This window comes from Colias croceus, chromosome 3, assembly GCF_905220415.1.
Source record: "Colias croceus chromosome 3, ilColCroc2.1".
NCBI lineage: Eukaryota > Metazoa > Arthropoda > Insecta > Lepidoptera > Pieridae > Colias > Colias croceus.
In genome coordinates, this window is record NC_059539.1 from 6,448,867 (window position 1) to 6,466,223 (window position 17,357).

Here is a 17,357-nt window from a genome sequence, read left to right on the forward strand (position 1 = left end):
ATATTTTTTATTGCATAGAAATTAAAATATCTATAAAACATTTTTAGGCATTGCGATTTAATAGGAATGTTCCATAAAAATAATGCTTATTAAATTTCAATTACAATGAATTTAAAAATGGATAATAATGGACTTGATAACATTTACATTCTAATAATAAGATGTTATTATTATTTTTATTGTAATACCTAGTTCGGTTGAAGTCGTTATCTTGTGTACATTATTGCTGTTGTTACACTGGGTAGCATTTTGTGAATGTTCACGAGTACATTGCTCCAAACTGATAAATCTATTATTACCCGTAGCTATATCTTGCTCGGTTGAACTAAAATACAAGAATAATAAACTCAATCATAACTCATTCCCACATGTTAAATATAAAATTTAAATTAAATAAAAAGAGATCCAACTACATACTACATACAATTACTATTTATCATAAAAAAAATCAGTAATCCATCATCACTTTATTTTTATAAGCCGTGACTGTACCAGAAATTGCTTGATTCAAGTTTAGTTGTGTACCATAACAGGTTTAAAATTTTTAACACTGCTGGAAATATTTCAAAGTATGACAATAAATTCATTAATATGCCGCACGTGTTTCACATCAACGCGCTATATTCAGTCGGTTTGTCTTGTGTAAGCGAGCTGGACTCACAAATTATAGACAAATAAACGATTAAGTAATGATACTGTAAACAGGGGGAATGTGAAAACAACGATAACAATTATTTTATCCGAGAGTGGACGTTTAATCTCAGTGTTAGTGTGGTGTTGTTGTACTGACAACGTGCGATACGCGTGTTTTTTGTGCCTGTTGCATATTATCATGATACTAAACTTTTAAGAAGCATTATTTTTTATAAGAATTCCAATCGGTCTCCTATCCTATAATGTAAGTTATTTGTTCTTTATTTCCGTGTATTATTACATATTTTTTATTAAAACTTGTGTGTATTGTTGAGATAGATGACCTTCACCGCCCACGCATGTAACATTGTATAGAATACAAAAAATAATAATAAAATTTAATGATGGAAAATTGCAAACTAGACGTAACATATTAAGGATATTGTAGGTAATTATATTTTTTAATAGTTAATTCGAAATAATAGTAGTAGGTATATAAAATTAGATAGTTTATTGACTTATATTAATTGTATTCAAGCACATACTATATTACCTACTAAATATATATATTTAATAAATAATTGTCAAATACTTTCTTATAAATATATGGGAAGGAAGTGCCTTTGTTTGTGTTGTAACTTTACACCCATTAGATAGGTAGGTACCTACTGCTAGTGCTGTGAGTTCTCCAAAATACATAAAAGGTCCCGTATAGGTATTTTTTATTCATGATCATAATATTAAAGTAAATGTTTGTGTTGTTACCTAGATGTCAATTTAAGTGGGATGTTTCAATTAGGTATTTGAAAATAAATAAATTCATACATAAGCTAATAAATTCGTATAGCCTAGGAGCCTACTTAAAATCTAGCCGTAGCCCAATATAATAACTTAAAATTACAATATAATATATCATAGCCATTTTATGAAAAGTACCAAATTATACTATAATTTATAATGCAATGGGTCAGTCACATTTTTATACAATTACGATCCTTGTACTTTTATTGATACAATTTATGGATAAAAATTTATAGGTAGTCGTAACTATTTTTGGACATTTACAAGCATATAGTTATTACGTATTTTAAAGTTCCCAACTTTTTTGGTTATGTATTTGAACCCATAACCTCGTTTTTTGGCACGATTCCAATATCACAGTGTCATTGTCAATTAGCGGCAATAAAAATACGTTTCAGCTTTTTTTAGTACGCAATTAAATAAATATTTGACTCACGCATGTTTACTCGTTCATTTATTTTTAATATTTTTATGTAAGTACCTAATGACTGATCAGAGTCAGAGCATTGCAGGGGTATAAATTCTCCTAGCGTGAATTCATCATTATTTTCATTGATTTATTAAAGACACAATTGTATAGAAGTTACCTATAACTCATTATTCGAGTTTAGTTTTATTAATTTTTTTTAATTTGAACTGCAGCTATAATCTAAAAAGTATACAATTTATTACATTATAATTAATTTTAAAGAACGTTTACAACTCTTATGCTTTTTCACTCCTAAGTAGCTATTTATTCTGTGACTCTATCACACTAGTTATATCCTTTTTCTAAGATAACAAATAGAAATAACCCACTATATACTGCTGAGATGGTGATAGTGATCATTGTAGTTTGTGTATTTGATACTAAAATATTTTGATTACCTACCTATTGCAAAAGTTTGTGCTTCATAGGCTCAGGTGGTTACTGAGCGCTTAAAATATTGTTGTCAGCGAAACAATATTTCTTCTGCTTAAAAGTCTCTACCATTTCAATATTAAGCTTCCAAGTTTTTCGCCTGTTTGATTTATGTTCAATTACAGCGTTCTTAACATTTTTGTCACTCTCGTAATATAATTTCACGATGAAAATATATAATTTGAAAACAATTTATGAGACACACTTGGTGGCAATTTAATAGTTCTTGGCGAAAGTATAGTAGATATACTTTCGCCAAGAACTATTAAATTGCCATATAGTATAGATTATGCATTAAAATTGTTTCGTAAATAAATCGATATTGGTATAAAAGAAGATGATAGAGCAATATCATTGTATATTTCATCATTTTCCAGATCATTTCCATACACGCTCTTACTGTACTATAATTACCAATATAAGTCAGATAGTGATGACAATGAACTCGCAGTAACGAGTTTGTCGTTTTATTTGATATCAATTAATGTAATATGATAGTTTGTTACTGTCCATGGAAATAGCGTTACTACGTAATGGTAAGCGTAAAGCGTATTGGAATAAATTTTTTCCAATTGAATTTTAAATAAAGTTCTATAGCGTAACTTTTTTATTTATTCCTTATACTCAGCGACTATAGTTACAGTGCACGTGGTACACATAAATAATTCGAGTAGGTATTGCGAATGTTATTTGCGTTATAAATTGCTTAGACGCAGTTAACTAAATTTTTTGTTTAATTAGAATCGGCAAATAAATATTAATATATTTCGATTTTCGACGAGCGACATACAATTTTGCAAACTTTTTTGTGTTTGTTTTTGTAGTCCTCTGCCGAACTAAAAGGAAATTAATATTTTTTCATGTTTACTTTAACTTATTTGTAAAAGTTTTAACTTGCTTGTAAAGCAGGCATCGTATTCTCAGTTTCTCTACCTCTGTAAAGTTTCATGGGCGGTTTGATCGCTTGCCATGTGAGGTGAAGCTACGGCTCGGTTGCCCACTCTTATTTATAGAAAAAAACTTATAAATAGTATTCGTTATATTTCAATATTGTACATACAACAATATAAGCTTTTGTACGGTTTCTATATCAAATGAACAAAACAAAATGGAGCTGTTTTGATCTAGCTGCCAAAGGTTGTTCGGAGCTGTTACATTCGTTAATTAGTCACATGAAATGAATTCGCGTTTCTTCGCTCAGAATAATGCGATCAGTATCATTAGGGTTCAGAAACGGAACGGAAGATGGAGGGTGCGCTTCGCATGACAAAGGCCGTAGTTATTAATTATAATGTAGGTACAGGCGGTGGCGGGTAAGGTCGTAAAATATCTGTGAAAAGTTGTTCTCATTTGTTTCGGAATGGGAAGAATAGACATTCTTTACTATTACAAGTTTCGTACTATTTGCATATTTCAACTGTTATGAACTTTAAAATTTTATATTTTGATGCATGAAAGAAAGGATCAAAGCATTTATTATAAAGTTATTAGGTACTATACGAGTGGCCGTAGTTCGTTAAAAAATGTTCACAATATACTTAGATGTAGCTCATGCATTTAAATATTTAATTAATCTATCCTACTTAGGTAGGTAGGATTCATCACTATATTCCATAAAATAATAAAATCCTAGACACTTTATAGTTCAGTATACGTAGGTACAAGTACAGTACTCCAAAATTAATAATGAGCATGCAGATCTTCGCTATAATTATCGTATTTCCAGAAACACCCGAATCACCCCGAATCATTGAATTGTAAGTGCCCTGAACAATGCACTTGCATCTTGCACCTTGTCCGAAAGAAATAGGATTCAATTCAGAGTCATACACAATCGAAAATAATTCGGGCGATAGGTGACGGTAGCCTGTCAGTCAAAAAATTCAAAAATCCGTCAGTCGTCTTTATATATTGGTGGTGACCGCACGTATTATCTCTGTATGGAATTATATAGAGCTGCTGTTACGTTATACCCTTCTAAGTTTTGTTTCAAAGTTGAATTTTCCGATAAAATCATGAAGGGGAAAGTGAAAATTAATAAGAGCATAATGAACGTTCTGTTTATTCTACGATATCAGAAATAGAGATAATCCCTGATTCTGTAAATCCCTTGGACTGAGATTTTAATGATTAGATTTCTAAAATTTAAATGTAAACCAGTATTTGAAAATCATTTTTTTAAATATAAACTTTGTCTTATTTTAACCTTGCATACATCCATCATTACGCCAGCTTTAGTGAGACACTTTAATAGTTCTAATTATAGAATTTTCCAAGTAAATCAATACATCAAATATATATTCGGAATCGTGTGGCTTATCCTCGCAATTAACTTACATTGAATTATCGAAACAAATTTCGTTACTTATCTCTTTTACCATAAAATCACAATAAAACTCATTATTCTAATAAACTATGCATGAAGAAAATACATTTAACCACTCTATATACATATCGTCTTCGGAGGCTCGGGGAATATGACAGTTGCCGAACAGTGACGAATTTTTCTATGCGCATTATCAGTTTGGGAGTACTGTACGTAGGTATGTGAAACAAAATATGCATAATATAGCTATGATTTGGTATTGCAGAATATTATTTTAGAAAATTGTAAAATATTTAATCTCCTGACATTATACTAGCATTTATGGAAGTTCGTGTAACAATTGTTCTATGATAAACATAATGTGGTATAATATGATTTATCATAATATGAACTGCGCAGATTCGAGGATATACACGTGTGACAGTCGCACGCGTCGCTAATGACCTTCCACAATATAATATGTACCTATATAAAAATCATTTTTATATACAGAAGTAGGTACTTCGACCCGTCATTACTTTTGTCTAAGCACTCCATATAACATTATTTTTTTCAACTTGTTTTCAACTCAATCTTGACGCCTGATGAGCATGATGTATGATCAAACAGAAAATCTTAAGTTAGTATCTACCTACCTATACCTCCTCCTCCTCCTCCTTAAGTCGAAATCCTCACTGCTGAGGGTCGTGATCATTTTGGAATTGTGATTTCCTAGTTATTTTACGCCATTTGTCTCGATCTTCTGCGATGTGGATAGCTTCAGGTACGCTAGTTTCTACGGTCGTTTTAATTTGGTCTGACCAGCGCATTGGGCTGCGGCCTCGGGGCCTTTTTCCTTCTACCCTGCCAGTTAGAAGGACTTTCTCCAGGTTGTCTCCCCTCTTCCTTGCAATATGACCGAAGAATTCTAAAATTCGTCGCAAGCATGTGGAGGACAGTCTTTTGGTAATGCCAAGCTCCTTGAGAATTGATTTATTCGTTCTACGTGCCGTCCATGGGATGCGAAGCATGCGTCGCCAACACCACATTTCAAAAGCATTTATCCGAGAGTAGTCTGCCTTGCGCAATGTCCAGGTTTCGGAGCCATATAGAAAGATGGAGAAGATTAAAGAATTGACAAGTTTCCGTTTGGTTATAAGAGAAATATTTCTATCTGCCCACACTCTGTGCAGTTGAGACATTGCATTTTTGGCGATTCCTGTTCTTCTTCGGATATCGGGTTCACATGAGCCATTGTTAGTAATAATGGAGCCTAAGTAGACAAAACTATCAACGGTATCCAAGTTGGTCGTGTTTGTCGCATCCATCTTGTTTGTGCGATCGACAACCATTAGTTTGGTCTTTGCTTTGTTGATAGTTAGCCCCAATTCATTGCTGATGCTTTCCAATCTGTCTAGGAATGAAGCCATTTCGACTTTATCATTTGCTATAAGCGTGGTGTCATCAGCATAACGCAGATTGGTGATTTTGGTGCCGCCGATATTAACTCCACCATCCCAATCTTCACAAACTCTTCTCATGATGTATTCACCATAAATGTTAAATAAAATGGGTGAAAGAATGCATCCCTGCCTCACTCCCTTTTCAAATTTAAATGGCTTGGACAAAGTATGGTCAACTCTTACCTTACCTATACCTAGTTAATAGTTAAAGAAATGCAAAACATCTAAGCATAATTATTGTAATCAATATAATGGGTGACTTGAGGTGTAATAATTTTAAAGGGGCGAATATAGTTTTTTTTGGAGTAAAAAAAATATCCATTACCTAGCCCAAACTTAATTTAGTAGTTTCAGAAATAAGTTTTTGACATTCTAACTTTTTTTGAAAATTTACAATTGCAATTTCTTAGGGAAAGCGATAAAAATAATAAAACATTTACAGACGAAGGACCCTAAATAACATTTACAGTTTGTCAGTTTGTAACACAAAAACAATCAAGTAATTTTACGAGTAATTAAATAAGTTGGTAGGAACATATCCCAAATGTCAATTATATAGCTTACCTTGGCGATACATTTAATAAACATTATAACGATCACAGTATTCATTTCTGAAAGCATTCATAAGCCCTTCGTAATACATAAATTAGTTTTTGATAAATTCGCATTTTTTCCAATTATAAATGCCAGTCCATTTACACATTCATATTTTGTGCTTTCACGGTAGGTATTTCATACGTTGCATGTATACCAATAAAAAACTTCGTAATTAAAAATCTATGATTTATAGCTTAGGTGCTCCCAGCTGTTTACGTATCAATATTTCCCTCACTTTAGAAGCCAAACGTCAGCAGGCGTGACCCCTTTTGACAGATTTCAATAGCAATAATGAAACATCCATTTTGACGGACCTTAAATTTCGAAGTGTTATTTTATGTAATGATAATAAATACTACTACGTTATAGTAAAAAGAGTTTACTTTGTACTTACATTTTGTTTACTTCGATAGTAGTAGTGGTCTTAATCCAGATCACTTTTTTAAATTATTCAATTTGTAGGTATCTCTATCTTTTCTATTCTATATTTCTAATGCAATTTTAACAAATACCTAAGTACGATATATTTTTTTAATGTAATTTACAAGAAGCATAAGTGTGGGTATGTATAGAGATCTTATAAATCTAAATGTCTACCGTATAATGTTAACTATGAAAAAAAAATATTTAAAAATCCATATAAAATGAGAAACTGCCTCTATTCCAACTCGCACTTTGCTAATATCGTGAAAACGGTACCGACATTCAAGAAAACACGAGAACAATTTTTTCTACTAAATAAGAAAGATATTTTAACGTTTAATTTATTTTGCGCTACACGTGTAATTGCGATTCTTTTGCTCGACGTCGTACTTGCGAAAATGATGAAAAATTCTACGACTCTCGTGAGACTCTTAATAAGTACTAAAGTAAGTTTAAGCAGCTTGTTCGTCAGTTTAACATGCAAGTGCCGACGTAAATTATTAAATTAAAAACCATAAATTTTGCGTGCTTTCACATGTACCTACGCTATATTTAATTGGTTGGCAAATCTTGGTTAGATTTTAAATGCTCGTTAGGTACTGCAGATTTCTATTAAAAATGAATGCAATAAATCAGTTTAAAAATAGGGATGAATAAATTATTAACACATACCTACTGATCAATTCAAATTTAGATAACATGCAAATATGAAAATAGACTGTTTAGCCACATGAAATAATATTATGGCGGAAGATAAAACAACTTGAAATTTTTATCATATCTACTACTTTTACGCATGAACGCGAGGGGGTAAGGATCTCCTTTGGGAGTTCAAAAAATCTTTGCGAGGGAAAATGTCTTCATATAGATAGAAGGGCTTAACATAATGTATATTTTGGTACGAGATTGCGCTCTGTGTGCATTTAGGTGAAATAGCTTTGCTTTACAAGCAGCTCATTAGTTATATTTTCTTACAGATACTCAGGTCTGCAAATATGACACCAATTAGTGAGGAGGGTTCGGAGCCTCCACGTATTGTAGTACTAGATGGTGGTTTTTCTACTCAGTTATCATGTCATGTGGGCCATGTAATAGATGGCGACCCCCTGTGGAGCGCCCGATTCCTGCACACACACCCTGATGAAGTGGTTAACGCTCATCTTGATTTTCTTCGAGGTAGGTGGAAATACGTATATGTATAGTATTCATTACATACATGTTTTAACTTAATATTAAGAACTACTGTTAAGTTTGCTTAATACTGACCGCTGCAGTGAAGCGAAAGATGCGGGCTTATTTTCAACAAGACGTGTGGTCTTTGATTGATACCTTCATATTTATAGAGAAGCCAAAATGAAATATTAATTTCAATTATTATATTGTTGTCTAATAATAGTTTTTTACTAATTGTATTAGGTAGGTACTTACCTAAACATTATTTCCATCGCTGTTTCTTTTTGTTTCCCGTTTTTACTAATTCTTTTAATTTTCTATGAACAATAACGGCAACTGTTTAAAATTAATCCGTATAAATAATTAAAAAAAAAAACATGAAACATGAAAATATTTGATAATTATTGTTTTACGAATAAATCTCCACTCTGAATACAAAGAATAAAAAAATGCAATTCACCGTACAGTGAATTTATGCTGTTTTATTTACACATACCTATCTGAAAGCCCTATGTGATGTTTCCGTGAAATATAGTTAGAAGTATCAGGAAACTCTAAAAAACTGAAACAAACTAACGCTTTCCTCTCCAGAATGTCGCTTTTTATTTTGTTTGAGAGCCGTGTTGAATTTAATTAATAAATAAAGTTTGTCGATGTTATAAAGTATAAACCAAGATGCTACTGTAACACCAAATATAAATAGTTTCATACGCTGGTAACAAAAGTTTGATAACATCAGTGAAAATAAAAACTACAAAATATGGAGAATTTAATTAAATTCTTGGCAGTAAAATCTAGAACAGATGTTGAAGTTTTAAATAAATAATTAGCTTTTAAAGTGTTTTAAATGATAACGTACTAGATTTTTCTGAGAAAAATTTGCACATCGAGGGTTTGACTGCGAAAATTGTTACGATACGAGTATCAAAACCCCCCTCCCACCTTCCTACCTTATACCTAATGATGCATTAATCATTGTTTCCACTTACTTATATATTTAGTAGAATTGTTGTTACAAACAGGTTATAGAGGTATATAACAATGTTTTTAATACCTTTGTCTTAATCGACACATTTAATTGTAATCTACGTCTTGTTTAATTATTTTCCCAATTCCAGTTTGGAACATAAAGTCACTATCTAGGTTTAATATCTCGAAGCTCACGTAGGTATTAGACGCCTACCTATACATATATATACCTTCCTAAATTCAATAAGTTCTCCGTAGAAGGGAGGTGCGAAGTAATTGCGTCGCTCTTCGTAACAAAGATTCACGGGGAATTAATTTCTAGACACAATCAAATGTACGTCACAGATAATTTGCAGAATTGGGGCTATATTACGATATTAAAATACATCGTTTACACGCGTGTTTGACAAATTATACTTTAGGTCGCTTTTAGCATGTCATTTCCTTGCATCTGTCGGCGCAAGTACGACCTCGTCTCATGTCATCGTCCTCTGAAAGCGCCTTTCTTCACCACAAAACGGACCGTTTCTTTTCATAGGGAGAAACTGAAAAGTGACTACAAGCAAATAACTCCCAGGAGGCAAAAAACCTACTGCCTTGCTTTACCGCCCTCCTGATATGTAAAATAGGCAACATTTAAATATTGCTGTTGAAACATTTTTTATAAACCCTTAGTTTTCACAGTATCTTGACAAATGTAGAATTTGGATCATACGATTATTTATATGCGATATAAACCTGCCTGTTCATTTATACTGAAAATAGAACACTCAATAATAAACTTTCATTTGACCGCAGTTCAATGTAAAGATATTATAATACGTATCTTATATCTAGGAGTGAAGCATGGTTACCACTTTGCTCCGGATACAAGACGCTATTGCCATTAATCACCTTGTCTCTTTAATACGTTTCCATTCGAGCAGCGTCTATTTATTACATAATTAATTTCTTCAACCTAACAAGTATTGCTTATGTTGAGTAAGTTTCTTACTGAGCTCTCGGGATCGTATTGCATTACTAAGTTTTAATAACATTAATTGTTTACAGTCTCTTAGCCACACCCTGTACTTCGTTAATAATAGTACCGAAGCGACGTAGAACCGAAATACAAACAATATTTATGGTGTTAGTTTCTTAATATTTACCCTCGAAGTAAATGTGTCGAATTCTAGAAACGCTACAATTTATGGTTCATAAATTGTTACATACATTTGCGAATAAATTGGAATACTATTGTTGAGCATCATATTATTAACTATTACCGAGAAGCTTAATCACTTCCATAATTTATGGCTAAATGCAATCCTAATTGATTTTAGTATATTATTGTAATTGCAGCTGGGGCTCATTTGATTATCACAAATACATATCAGGCTTCAGTCGACGGCTTTGTGGAACATCTGGGAGTCACGCCTGAGCTGGGATATGAATTAATCAAGCGTGCTGTACAATTAGCAAAAAAAGCGAGAGATTTATATCTAGAAGAATATGAAGATTACATACAAACTGGTAATTTATGTGTTTTATTATAAATTTGAATGAAATTATACTTTTACGAAACAATGAAAATGTAAGAACCGCCCAACATGAGTTATATATATTTATGCGGAGCGAAAAAAGTATTAATAAATCTTCTCATGAAAATTTCAAGAATGTTTACATTTTACGAACAAAGCTCGGGTTCGTAGTCCCACAAGGGACGGGTGCTAGCACGCATTAATTACACTTTGCGCGGGTTCAAAGTATTTGTTATGATATTGTCATACCGTAGTTGCGGTTTCTAAGTTACTGCAAGTTATAATGTGTATGTAATGATGAGTTATCACCCCATATGTTTCTTTAGATCACTCTCCGTTAGTGGTGGGATCCGTAGGACCGTACGGTGCTCATCTCCACGATGGATCTGAATACGACGGCAGTTATGCGGACACGACACCCGTACAGGTAATAATAGCTTATTCTTATCCTTATAAACTTATTATAGAAACACGTGTGATCTATTAGATATTATGCGCTGTGCGACTGCGACTACGTTCCAGATTAATAAGACAGGTAGGTATTGAGTATTTATAGATAGTTACGCCGGCGCCGCCGCACATTTTAAAATTAAGGATTTTTCGTTCCATGGGATATTTTCCGATTCCCATGTCTTATTTTAGATTGACAATAATATTTCTTATTAACTAGGTACGTACTTAAAATGTAGTCATCTGCCATAATGCTCTGAGGAAGAGGTTGCATTTTTAAATCATTAATTTAGGTATGAGAGCTGTCTCTGTAGAATAAATGTCGCCAAAATAGACCCGCAACAAATAAAAGCATCATCCCAATAACCTCGATGCTAATCAGGTCTTTGCCTATTTCTATTTCAAATGTGCCTTATGCTTTTAGCCACCGCGATCGATTGACCTAGAATTACTTAAAAAGTACCTACATGGTCGTTTGTAAAAACATTGAATCATATCTTTTAATTTTAATCTAGTATGTGCATACAGTTCTCAAATCATATTTAAGTACGGTTGTACTTGGCGTAGGTACCTATAGGTATGTTGGCGGTTAGGAACATTTTGCTAGCTGTTTTTTATTTATTACCTACATTTCAAGTTTTACATTTCCAAACTAAATCTCTTACAGTTTATCTATTTTTATCTAATTGAATTTTTATCTAATACTTTACTTTATACAGAGTAGTATGTTAATTTTAATTGAGTTTATGTAAGTTCATCTTATTTATTCACAAAAATACCTATAAGCTGGAAGCGCAGAAAAAATAGATCATAAATTATTTTACATATATCATTGACAATTATTACTATAATATGTTAGTATATAATTTCAGCACTAGTCAGCAGAGAAGAGTGTTGAATAAGAACAATGTAAAGCAAAAAGTTCGATTTTGTTTTATCGGCAAGTGTGTCAAGCTGAGGCCTAAATTCTTTCCTTTGCTCATTCTACCCTACAATCTCATTTTCTTTAAACGTGGGAAACGTACCTATACAGCAGATTTCTTTAAATAAGCGTATTCTAGTAAAATATATTTCTGTTCCATATTTCTAGAAATAAATCAGAGATACAGTTAAAAAAACAGTTTCTGAAAATGTATGAAGGAAACAAGACCTTTTTAAGGCAACGTCTGTTTTCCCCAAGGAACATTTGAACCTTTACCTTGTGGCGGTAGCCTCGATGAAGGCTGTTAAAAAGATAAATTAAATGTACGCGGTATTTTAAACATTTTAGACGATAAAATAGATTCATATGAAGTTTCTTATGTTACATTTTGAAATTTAATTAGGTACAGCTTTGAAATAGATTTCGTACCCAGGCCTTGGATTTAGAATATAAAATAAAAACGTATTATTGATCAATAAGGTATCTATCTACTAAAGGGGGTAATTTTTGTATTCGTTAATCCAAGGTTTTGGTAGGTACGAGTAATTACTTTTAAATGAGAAGGCATAGCTAATGGGAGTTTTATTGGCCGTATATATACCAGGCAATCCATTTCTACGTAGAAATAGTTATTATCAAACGTGATTTTAATTACTGAATGAATTAAAATTATCTAAGCGTTTATAGGATTAGCGCATGTGTTCGAACAATATCTATATATTGTTCGAACAGCCTGGTCGTTGTATTGTATTAAATTAATAACTCAGGCCACGGAATCACAGACACAATAGAAAATCTATTGTGTCGTGGACCGATCGGGCCGCTCGGGGCTCAATGGTTTAAAAAGATTTGCACTCTTAACTATGTCATGTGTTACTGGAAAAGCAAAATAATTATATTTCTTAGTTTCAGTTTGTAAAATGTAGTATGAATATCTAATATAAAAAGATACCCGTTCAAAATGAGCTCTAAGTACCTAACTCTACAACTTAATCTGTAAACGAATCCACCCAATGTTTGCTAATTGAAAAAATAAATGAAGGTTTAATACAGTTCAGATAAGCCTATAAAGCTCCGCCTCGTTTATATTATTAAAAAGCCATTTAATTCATAATTATCAGTATAGGTACATAACTAAAGTGTCCTATAATTATTATAATCACCATTGCATTTTAATAACATTTGTTTACTTGTCTCATTAATGTACATTTATCTTAAAATGAATGTTTTATGTGCACAAGTTTGCTATACCTATCAGCCTATCACAACTCTTATGCCGGTTCGAGTAAACAAGGGCATTAACAATCATATCACAATATGTACATTAGCACCGTATGCGTGCTGGTCAATATTCGATACCATTGAACATAATAACACAAGGTTTGTTGGGTAATTTATATTATTTGAACGGACTCAGCGCTCCATGAATACTAACGGCGAAGTAAAAGTTGAAAGCGTTGGCTAAATCGTAAAGAGGGTCGTAAAGTTGCCGGCAAATTAAAATTTACATCGGCAATATGAAAAACTCTCTTTCCATTTCTCGTCTTTTTTTTCGGAACCAACGGTATTTGACTGGGGTGGACAGTTAATTAATGGAGACAAGAACAAATGGAATATCAGGAGCAAACGTGAAGCAGCAAAATGCTTGCTAAGAATTTGCTTGTAATCCTTTATTTACAATTAGCACATTGGTTATGTATTATAAAACCATATACGATTTGGAATTTGTTTATTTCTATTAAATTTTTTTAAACAAAGTTGACAAATTCAAAGTTTATTTCAGACTCATTAGTATTTACGTAGTTACGTTATATACCTACCTACTATAAAATGATATACCAACTTAGTTGTATATCAAGTATAAACGTATAAATAATGTACCTATACGACGACTACCTTCGGCTATAGATGTTGTGTATTATGATTTCAACACCATCAAAGGTTGTACAATATTTTGCGTAAAAAGTTGAAAAAATTCATGCGTCAGAACGGAAGGGACCACATGTAATCGATCGAGCGTACACCTCACAATACGAATTCATTCAATTTAGGTCAAATGGACGTAAAAATGTATGTACTTACTTCAAAAATCAAATAAGTATAAAGGTATATTGGAGTATAAACAGCCTACAGGCAAGGCCTTAGTCATATGAATTTTTCACAAAATATTTTTTATACACATTTAGTTTTTTTGGTAACTACCTAGTTTCAAATTTTTTTGTCCAAATTAATCGAGAGACTAAAATAGTTAAACAAAAGTATGAAGCAAGCTATTAACGTGATTTTCAATAATATCGCATCTGTGTCAATATAGTATGAATACACAAAAAAGCGATTCTTGAATACACCTTTTGACTATGTAAAATCGTTCGCTTTGTATAGCGTTGGTTCATGTAAACAATATTTGGGGTTCATTAATAGTCATGATCAAGGTTGTGAATATTTTTGTTTATTTTGTAGACTATGCGTGAATGGCACCGGCCGCGTATCCAGGCTCTCGTTGAAGGTGGAGTGGATTTATTGGCGCTTGAAACAATTCCGTGTCAAGAAGAGGCTGAAATGCTCTGCGACCTGTTGCGGGAATTTCCTGGCATTAAAGCGTGGATTGCATTTAGCTGTAAGGTGTGTAACATAATCATTTATATATTATATGAGAGGTACCTGTATTCTATTTTTGACAAACACTCATATAAAACCCGATATATATAAGATTCTTTAAAATTATTTATTAGCTAGCCTATGAGGTTCGTGTATTCATAAATCTAAATTACCAAAACCGATTTAATCGACAGATTAACTTTATCTACTAATATAATGTGAGAACCTTCGTAGATCGTCTCAAATTGAAATATTCTCAGCTCGTAAAACTTGTCCCGGCGGAGGTATTTAAATAACTATTACAGCGTTTATTTCCGACATAATAAACGGTGAGGTACATCATTAACTTTTATATCAATCGTTTCGTTTTAATGATGAGTTTTATACTAAATAAATAAAAAAGAAATTGAACTTTGATTCCTTTGAATAATGATATTGTAACTAAATACAGTGTTCTGATAAATTATGTACCGACATATCTCGACACTCTGACCCGTATTATCGATGACTAACATAATATTATGTCAAAGGTCAATAAGATTACTTCTTTAAATACGAACTTCACCGAGATATTTAAATGAACCATTTTTAATTTTCAGGACAATCAAAGTATCGCCCACGGCGAGAGTTTTCAGAAAGTCGCAAAGAAATGTTGGAGTCTGAATCCTGAACAACTCGTAGCGATCGGCGTAAACTGTTGTGCTCCTTCATTGGTTTCTAATTTGTTAAAAGGAATTAACGACGATCGGGCACAAGATCCTATACCATTAATCGTTTATCCGAACTCCGGTGAAACCTACAATCCTAAAATTGGGTAAAGTAAATTATTAATATTCCACGAATTTTCTCACAATAGATTTATATTGAAACGAGAAAAAGTAACATTTTCTTTTTTATCTCTAGTACCTACTTATCTCTTGTATTAAATATTAAAGCACTTTGTTGACAAAGGTTCATTTGTTGTCCGTAAAATAATTTTCTTTACAGGTTCCATCACAAATAATAACATTGATTCAGGACAATTATGTAGTTCCAGAAATTGAATGATTTCTTTTTTTTCAGCTGGATTGATAGAGATAAATGTGAGCCAGTGGAGGTGTATATACAAGAATGGCTGGATCTAGGAGTTCGGTACGTGGGCGGCTGCTGTCGGACCTACGCTGCAGATGTCTCCAGAATACGTAATCAAGTACACTGCTGGCGCGACCGCTGGCGCTTCCAGCATAAATACCAAGACGAAGTACGGAAAAACCAAAGCGCTAACTAAATGATCTCTTATAGTCATAAATATACATTAAGTTGCATTGTTACATTAAGTTGAGATACCTCTGTTCGTGGTTCCGTAAAATATTGTAAGCAAAACGCGATGGTATGAATTTTATATTGTGTATTTAAAGTCATTAAATGTTTAATTTAAAGTTAAGTATGGCATTTCATTTTCTTCTGACTACCCACATAAATTCTTAAAACATACTGATAAGTGCCTGTGTATAAGGAAAATGTTGAAGTAACAAATAATTTTTACAAAAAGAAATAAATGCGATTCAAACACTGCGATAAGATTGAAACACAGTAGCGTTGGAAATCTAGTGACATGCGAAGACGGTCGACGTTAACGGATGTCGTATCTTTCATCGCACTCCGTTCAAATGTTTTGAAGAAAATCTCACTACTTATGTGGAACTTGTTTCTGTTTTCACCTTTCATACATTCCTCAAATATTCTCAAATATTTTTCGCTTGTGGTTTAAATACGTATACACGGATTATAACTGCTGATTTCAATTAATTAAATCTCGTCAAACATTACAATATAATTTAGGCCATTCAATAAACATCCCCGATATAGTCATATGTTGTCTCCAGAATAGCAACAGTATTGGACTCATAATGTAAATAGTCTCTAGGTACATTTAAACTATGTGGTAATACTACTTCGTAAAATCTAAGTTATTAAAGTTTTAAAAATATTAATCTCACTTCGCTGGTTTCTGCTACATTTATAAAAGTTTTAAAAGGCGAAATGTATTCGAGGCAATTTTTTCCCAGACGCCAGAAATAGTTCGACGGGAAACTGGCCGCCACCCGCGTCGTCCGTAAATTGAAAATGAATTTAAACTACATACCAAAATGCGGTCGTTCGAATCTCACCGTGGTATCGGCCGTCTATATCGCTTCAAAATTTCCATCGTGATAAAAAGAACGAATCCCTGTGTACCTACAATTTCCAAGCATAACATTGATGAAAGCGAGTAATTGAATTCCTTTATCTCGGGTCGACTTTTTTACGTTAAATTACCTGTGAAACCTACCTCGGTGTTGTTTGTGTACATGCGGTTGATTATAAATAGCTGCTTACTGTTAATTACTCTGTTATATTTAAGTGGTTATAATACGACACATGATTAAGATTTCTTGTAAATACTTCATCGAGAACAAACTATCGTGTAGATTACAATTATTGCCGCCCTAGTAGCATAGTTACAACAATGCGTTAGGAGGATGAATGGATATCACAGGGATTCCTATCTATGTATAGCTAGCTTCCTATACCCATTGAACGATTCAATCTCAACCCGTCATTAAACGAATAAGGTGTATAA

General features: G+C 32.7%; 1 protein-coding gene across 1 annotated transcript; it reads left to right on the top strand.

Moving 5' to 3' along the window:
- Positions 1-634: 634 nt before the first annotated feature.
- Positions 635-16,178, top strand: LOC123706329 (homocysteine S-methyltransferase-like). Its single transcript, XM_045655535.1, has 7 exons — positions 635-898; positions 8,101-8,299; positions 10,607-10,777; positions 11,112-11,212; positions 14,618-14,779; positions 15,355-15,569; positions 15,818-16,178. Exons 2-7 carry the CDS (start codon positions 8,119-8,121, stop codon positions 16,020-16,022), a joined length of 1,035 nt encoding a protein of 344 aa, XP_045511491.1. The 5' UTR covers positions 635-898; positions 8,101-8,118; the 3' UTR covers positions 16,023-16,178.
- The last annotated feature ends 1,179 nt before the right edge of the window (positions 16,179-17,357 follow it).